Here is an 8263-nt window from a genome sequence, read left to right as displayed (position 1 = left end):
TCAGTCATCACGGCCCTCTCACCCCAGTCAGCACGGCCCTCTCCTCAGTCATCACGGCCCTCTCACCCCAGTCAGCACAGCCCTCGCCCCAGTCAGCATGGCCCTCATCCCAGTCATCATGTCCTTACCTCAGTCAGTACCACCTTTGTCTCAGTCAGCAAAGCCCTTACTTCAGTTTGCCCAGCCCTCACCTCAGTCATCACGGCCCTCTCACCCCAGTCAGCACGGCCCTCACTTCAGTCATCACGGCCCTCTCACCCCAGTCAGCATGGCCCTCGCCCCAGTCATCATGTCCTTACCTCAGTCAGTACCACCTTCGTCTCAGTCAGCAAAGCGCTTACTTCAGTTTGCCCAGCCCTTACCTCAACAGCACACCCTCACCTCAGTCAACAGGATCCTCAATTTAGTCAGCACAGTGCAACATCCTCGTCACTACCTAGCCTCTACCCTCACCGGTCAGTACCTACCTTTGGAATGGTCTCACCATGGGAAGGGATCTGCACAGACGGAATCAGCTCTGTGATGCACTGCCCAATAACCTCCTCTCCAGACGTGTAGCCGTAGAGATGTGCAAAGAGACTGTCGCATGATGTGATGGTTCCCTTAAAGAGAAGTCGGTGGATACATATCAGTTAAGTCCTCACTCATCCTGTACAGCTCTGAGCTAGAAGGGAGTTCACAAACACTCTATCTCTGAGCCCTGAGACAGTGTGTGGTAGTGTGGGCTAACAATGGGCAAACAGTCAGATACCCACAGACTCAGGGCAGCTCTGTGCCCTCCTGGACAGGTGTCCCAGGGAGCAACAAGGACCACGTACCATCTTGGCACCACGGTACCTCAGGCCAGGCCGCCTTGTAGGGGACAATGAACACTCCACCCTCAGGAAGCCTTGACTCCCAGCTGTAACAGCTGCAAGGTACTCCCATTGTCCATACTGGCCCAGCTCTGCAGAAGCCTAAACCTGCCCCTTAGAGCCAGAAGTGTCAGGATGGAGAGGGAGGTGGGGCCTCAACACTCATTCTCTCAATTTACTATTGGAAAGCAAGGAAAAACTTAAGTGCAACTCTAAGTACAGATTGACTTAAGCACATATTTCAAAGCGTGGATGTTACAATGTAAGTGAACTTTAAAAACATGATGTCAACCACAACAAGATAAAGGTAAATAATCCAATAGAAAAATGGGCACAGGATATGAACAGACACTTCACCAAGGAAGACATTTAGATGGCCAACAAGCACATGAAGAAATGTTCAAAATCCCCAGCTCTAAGAGAGATGAAAAGCAAAACAACTATGAGATACCATCTCACCCCAGTAAGACTAGCAAAATTTAACAGAACAGCAAGCAACAAACGCTATCAAGGTTGTGGAGAAACTGGCACCCTTATTCACTGTTGGTGGAAGTGTAAAATGATGCAACCACTGTGGAAGGCGGTATGGTGTTTTCTCAAAAAGTTGCAAATAGAGATACCATTTGACCCAGCAATTCCAATACTGGGAATATACCCTAAAGAGACCGTAACCAACATCCAAGCAGATATATATGCACACCCATGTTTATTGCGGCTTGGTTCACAATAGCAAGGAGTTGGAAACAACCCAGGTGCCCATCAACAAACAAATGGATAGAGGAGCTGTGGTATATTCACACAATGGAATACTACGCTGCGCTGAAAAACAAGGAACTCATGCAATATTGTTCAAAATGGGTGACCCTGGAGGACATTATGGGGAGTGAAATATCTCAGTCATAAAAGGACAAATACAGCATGGTGCCAATGTTGTAGAATGAGACTGAGATCAGGGTTGGGGTAAGACTGAGAAAAACTGGATAAATTATGTATACTGCATTGAAACAGATGACGGAGAGAACAATTTAAAAGCAATATATGATAGGGTATTATGGTTATCACAAGACTCCAGAATTAAGGTTGCATAGTGGAGTGTACTTGGGGTGGTGGGGAGGGTCTGGTGGGATTGTAATGAAAGAATTTTTCTTTTACTTTTCAAAGAGAAGAGCGAACTGAGGGGAAGGGGTGGGCAGGAAGAAAACTGAAACAAAGAATTAATGGAAATTCAAAATCTCTGTAAATGTTCATTAAAATTAATAAAATAAAATTTAAAAACAAAACATGATGTCAGTGGAAGTCAGACCCAGAAGGACAAACACTGTCAGGGCCAATGATGGAAACATCTAGAACAGGAAAGGCAGCAGCTGAAAGGGCCTGGAGACTGGTATGGGCAGGGTGGAGGGCAGGGCTTATGAGGCCTATGGGCAGTTTCTATGGGGTGACGAGAAGCTTGGAAGCATACAGCAGTGACTGCCACACAACGCTGTGAATGTGAAGGATGCCACTGGTTTGTCCACGTGAAAATGGCTCACGTGCCACGCTTCATATTGCCTGCACTCTACTGCAATTTGGAAGAAAAAGTACATACATACTGAGCAGATGGGTAGGAAAGGGATGTGGCAGGCATACTGACGTTGGGGAGGAAACCCAGGCCCGGGAGATCTGCCCTCTTGGCTCAGTACAGTAAGTATGACCCATCCCTCCCTGAGACGCCAGAAGTCAGGCTGGCCCAAGCACTATGCACACTCACATCACGCAGGAAGGAGACACAGGCTGAGACCCTCTCTACAGGCTCCAGCACCACCACACAACAGTGGCGGGACCCCTGCCGGATTCGCTTCATCCACACGGAGACTGGGATCTTCTCTCCACTGCGGCTAATGATTTCCACCTGTGGGAACCAACGGACTGGCATGCAGGTGGCACTGGAATGTAGAGCACAGACATACAGGCCAGAGCACTAGAGGGACCCAGGGATCCAACAGACACGAAGTATTCTTGGGACATGAGGGATCCTCAGGACATGGGGTAGCTTCAGGCAGAGAGGACCCTTAAGACATGGGGGACCCTAGGGACATGGAGTTGGGGGTGTCCTCAGGATACAAGAGGCTCTCAGGATGTGGAGCAGCCTCAAGGCACAGAGGACCACAGAGCAAGGAAAAGCAACTGCTATCCTCCACGAGCTGATACCAACATACACTGCCTTTGATTTTCCTTCTGGGTAACACGTCTTGAAGTTTTTTTCTGACATAAGCCACACTACCTCACTGCAGGAGTCCCCGGGCACCTCACTGCAGGAGTCCCCGGGCACCTCACTGCAGGAGTCCCCAGGCACCTCACTGCAGGAGTCCCTGGGTGTCACATACAGTTGGCATATTCGGCTAATTGAAAGGCTGGAACATTGAGCACCTCAGAAGCAAGGCCTGGCGATCTACTTGTCAAAGAGCAGACACTGACACCTTGAGGGGCAGCGTGGCTCTGACCACGGTGGATCCCATGCATCGTGGTGGTCTGAAATGGGTTTCTAAGCTCTTCCAGTGCCTGCAGCTCAAGTCAGCTCTGCCCATGAGGGTCCTCGGACGTGCCATCACAACTGTCCAGGAGGGTCGCAGTAGTCCCACTGACAGACTCAAGAAAGTCAATCTGAGCATTCAGACATCAGAACAGTGGCACAGGGTCCCACGTTCATGAACTCAGGTGTGTGCTCACAGGTTTGTCAACAGGCAGGGTTCACAGCCACAACTCTCACTCCTCTGCCTGGAATTCTGTGCTCACCAGGCTTCTGACCATCCCTGCAATATTCTGGCCACATGATAATGGGCCTGGCACCACCGGGACAGCTGGGGTGATTGGTGGAGCCCAGACCTAAACAACAGCAGCCGGAAGCCAGGCTCCTGGTGGAACTTGGCAGTCCTGCTTGGGGCCCTGTGCCCACAGCCCACTCACCACTGTCCCAAACACCACAGCTGCGCAGCCATCAGCTTCCACTTGCTCCTCGCTGAGGGCTCCCAGCACGTCTGAGTCCGACTTCAGGAAGAGATGTTTAAGTTCCTGGCCAATCAGGTCATGGCTGCTGTACCCCAGGAGCTCACAGGCCTTGTCATTAGCAACCAGGACCTGCAGTGCCACAGAGGAGGGGCGAGGGCATCAGGGACAGCTGCTGCAATCTCTGAGCCTGAGCCCCGGATGCTGGGAGAACACGGGGCCAGCAGGGGACTGGCCTCCCACATCCAGCCCGGGCTCAGCACTTCCAATGGTCTGAAGGCCATTCAATTGGAGCACGTGTCCAAGGCCAGGGCGACAGCATCAGGACTGGAACTAGAGCCCCCACCCGAAGCAAAGCAGATACCACAATGCTGTGGAGATCAGAGCCTGGGATCTGCACTCTCTCTGTGGAGTGACCTCAGGCGTTTGTCCCAATACCTGCCAGGCATGAACACCTACCTCAAACCCAGTGGTCCTTTCTGTCCAACAAGCCAGAGGGAGCAACTGACCTCAGCCCTTCCCTGGTATCTGTCTGACAAGACAGCACCCCTTTCCCACCCATCTGTAACTCAGGCTCCTTGAAGTCCACTTCCTCAGTGATCATCCAGGCAAAGTTGGAGAGCCTTCTAATAGCACTGGAGGCCAAAATGCCTTTGGGGGGCCCACCTCCACGCCATTAGGTCACCTGCACGCACCTCAGTGGTCTTGGCATCCACTGTGAAAATGGCCTTGTTGGGGTTGCCCATGGGGGCCGGGAGCAGGGGTGCAGACAGGCCTGAGGGCAGGCCCCGCAGCAGCGAGCAGCAGGATGTGCTCCCCAGTGAGCCAGTGGCATCAGCGAGCTCTGGAAGCCCCACGCCTGGCAGCGGGCTGGCACAGATGTTCTGGGCAGCCAGTGACGACAGGCAGTAGGAGCTCCACCGGTCCTCTGGGGAAGGGACAGCCAGGTCAGTCTCACAGTGCACCACAGCCTTACTCCCAGCACCCACAGCCAGCAGGTCACCCTCATCAGCAGGGCAGACCACATCCAAGCTGTTTACTAAGACAGGAGTAGAATAACTGTCACTCTTCCCAGAAGACTTGAGATGGATATTGCCGTGTCCTTCCCTTCGGCCCTCCACAGTCTCTCCAGGACAGCCCCCTACTTGTTCCCTGGACATGTCTGTAATTCCACATCACGTCATCACTCAATCTAGAAGCTAAGCTGCAGACTCTGAGCTTGCTGGTCAGTTCAGTCCTCACCCTACACCCAGTGCCTTCCCTGATATGTCGTGGCTGCCCTGCCTGTAGCCTCCAGGGCTTGCTGCGGCTCTCTGGGTTTTCAGCCTGTCAATCTCAGGGCATCTGCAGCTGCTGCCGCCCCTTCCTGGGGATGCACAAGGACAACCTCAATACCACTTTCCCAGCCACACGGCCTTGAGTAGGACCCCAGTTATCCCTTCCTGAAGGTCCTTGACGTGAATCACCCTCCAAGGTTATGTGTGTGCATGTGGACATAGGAGAGAACCCATGTGCACATACACGAGTGTGTACACAGGTGTGTGTGCATGCACAGATATAAGTGTGCTCTCTACATGGAATGCATAGGAATGTGTGCATGTGAATGGGTGTCCACATGTGTATGCTCCCAAGGGTACGTGTGTAGATACGAGCACAGGAACGTATGCAGGTAAGCTGCTTGCATGTGTGCATGGACGCACTGTGTGAACTTGCACAGATGTGCAATTCCACTGCCTCCTATGCCCCCGAGACACAGACGACACTGAGGGAAAGGATCACTATGCATTCTCAGGTGTACAGCAGGTACTCGGTCAGGGAGCAGAAGCTGTGAGGCAACGGGGAAGGAGAGTGGAAGGAGTCATGGTCATGGTCAGGGCAAGTGAGCCAGGCAGGGCTGGCAGGGCGACACTGCACTGTGATTCAGGCTGCTGGAATCTCGCTCCCCCCACTCCCCCGGGCTCCCAATCACACGCTGGGGGCTGCTATCCCTTCCCATAGGCCTTCACAGGCTCTGGACATGCACACACATCAATACACTCCCCCCACATGCATGCAGGTGTGCACACCCCCCACCCGGTCAGGCACACGCACGCAGAGATACACACTTGCAAGTGTATACATGTGGTAGACACATGCCTATACATACATCACACATGCAAACATATACACTATATATATGTGTGTACTGACATATAGATGATAAGGATACACATGCACACAGGTACGTGTGTGTGCAGACATTGTGGGCACACACATGCATGCCTTCATACACTGATACACATGCATGAGGTGTCTACATGCATGCACACATATGCATATGCACACAGTCACCCTAACGTCCAGCATGGCACTCCCAGTCCCCTAAAGCTCCCTGGGGTCTTCGGGCAAGTGGTGGCCAAGGGCTTCTCATCAGCTGTGGGCCCCCCAGGTAGAGCGGCACCTGCAGCCTGGGCCTTAGGGGGCTAGGCGAGCCTAGGAGAGGTCAGTGTGCAGGCTCCTGTCCTCACATCCTAGGGGAGACAACCCGTCCCGTGGAGGCTGCTGTGCTCATGGTTCCCTCATGTCACTGGGCTCTGAGTCTGTGTGACACAGCCTTGGCCAGGCAGGAAGGGCACATTCTATGCAAGAAACAGTCTATGTTCTGACTTGGCCTTGAACTGCAGTGGGCATTCCAGCCATGGCCTCAAAGCGGGTGACTAGTCCAGCATCCCAGCAAGCAGAGAGACTGCAGGGCAGATCCATGGAGCAGAAAAGATCCTGCTCGGGGAGAAAGGGTCAGTGTCTCGGCCACATTTGCAGAAGGCAAGCTGTCCAGAAGGGCCCAAGCACACATTACCAGAGAGCACCACCCTGCTGTGGCAGAGCTTGGAGAGCCCACGTTTCCGACTCAGGTGGCGAGGGGCAGAGGAGAAGGACTTGCTGGGGGTTGGCACACCCTGTCCAGCCGGGCTCTCCATCGGGACCGGCAAGCAGGGGCCCCCCGACAGGCTCCTCCGTTCATCCTCCATCACATCGGCCTCCACAAGGTGTCAGCTGGAAAACAGAAGGACCTTTGTCAGCACCAGCTTCCCATGGATGTGGAGGTGGTCCACCTACCCAGTGATTCATGATGCCCTGCTAGGGTTAGCACCTCAACCACGGCCCCCTGCTAGGCAACCTGGGCTAGGACACAGAGGGCAGATCGAGGTCACACTAGAAGATGCTCTTGCAGAGAGGAGCAGGGAGGGAGGGAAAGAGTGATATTCAACTAAACCAGCAAAAGTATGTCAGGGCAGTATCCTCTCCATACCTATTCAATCTGTATGCTGAGAAAATTATTTAAGAAGCTGGACTCTAGAAAGAACGTGGCATCCAGATCGGAAGGAGACTCATCAATAAACTATGCGATGCAGATGACAAACCTTGCTTGCTGAAAGTGAGGACTTGAAACACTTGTTACAGAAGATCAAAAAAATACAGCCCTCAACGTGGGTGCATCTCAACATCAAGAAAATAAAAATGCTTACCACTGGACCAATAGGTAACATCATGATAAATGGAAAAAAGATTGAAATTGTCAACAACTTCATCTTACTTGGATCTAAAATCAACACCCTTGGTAGCAGCAGTGAGGAAATCAGGAGGCATATTGCACTGGGAAACTCTGAAGTCAGGGCCTCTCCAAATTATTGAGGAGTAATGACGTCAGTTTAAGGGCTAAGGTGATCCTGATTTAGGCCATGGTCTTTCCAATCACTTGCTGTGCATGTGAGAGCTGGACAATGAATAAGGATGACAGAAGGATTAGTGCTCAACTTTGAGCTGTGGTGTTAGAGAAGAGCACTAAACGTCACATGGACGGCCAAAAGAACAAACAAATATGTCTTGGAGAAAGTGCAGCCAGAGTGCTCCTGGCAGGCAAAGCTGATAAAGCGTCAGCTCACATACCTGAGGCATGTGCTATTAGGGGCTATTTCCTGGAAAGAGACTTGATGCTCAGAAAGGCAGAGGTCAGCGAAGGAAAGGAAGATCCTCAACCAAGTGGACCAACAGAAGGTGTGAGGATGGCGCAGGAGAGGACAGGGTCACACTCGACTCGAGGGTGTTGAACAATAACCAATGCCCAACGATGATGCTGTGTGTCAACCGAAACCCACCCTCCTTGAGTGGGTGCTGGCTACGAGTGACCTGCAGGGTAGAGCACCGCTGCCCGCAGGGCTCCAGGGCTGCTGCCTTGACCACAGCAGACTGCTCTCCTTCTCCCAGGGAGGAGCTGGTGAGTTCAAACCCCTGACTTTTTAGTTAGCTCTCAAACGGCTTTGCCTGCAGCACCACTAATATTCAAATAATTGACACAATTTTTCTAAAAGGACTGTAACAATCAATCATCTGAAGATTGGTGGTACTGTGGTACATCCAGCTGTTGGTGATTTCTCCAAACTGAG

At 52.2% G+C, this 8263-nt stretch overlaps 1 protein-coding gene across 1 annotated transcript in view; it reads right to left on the bottom strand.

Moving 5' to 3' along the window:
* The window catches only part of PASK (PAS domain containing serine/threonine kinase), a 52983-nt gene extending 46136 nt beyond the window's left edge, over nucleotides 1–6847 (bottom strand). The window contains exons 1-5 of the mRNA XM_006893490.1: nucleotides 6676–6847; nucleotides 4535–4767; nucleotides 3801–3971; nucleotides 2605–2745; nucleotides 468–602 (exon numbers count right to left, since the gene is read on the bottom strand). Coding sequence (XP_006893552.1) covers nucleotides 468–602; nucleotides 2605–2745; nucleotides 3801–3971; nucleotides 4535–4767; nucleotides 6676–6847 — 852 coding nt within the window. The remainder of the gene's footprint in view (nucleotides 1–467; nucleotides 603–2604; nucleotides 2746–3800; nucleotides 3972–4534; nucleotides 4768–6675) is intronic.
* Nucleotides 6848–8263: the final 1416 nt, after the last annotated feature.

This window comes from Elephantulus edwardii, unplaced genomic scaffold (genome assembly GCF_000299155.1).
Source record: "Elephantulus edwardii isolate Elephantulus edwardi_28Jun2011 unplaced genomic scaffold, EleEdw1.0 scaffold00127, whole genome shotgun sequence".
Classification (NCBI taxonomy): Eukaryota; Metazoa; Chordata; class Mammalia; order Macroscelidea; family Macroscelididae; genus Elephantulus; species Elephantulus edwardii.
Note: the sequence above shows the minus strand (reverse complement) of the source record. Positions and strands in the feature narration are given on the sequence as shown.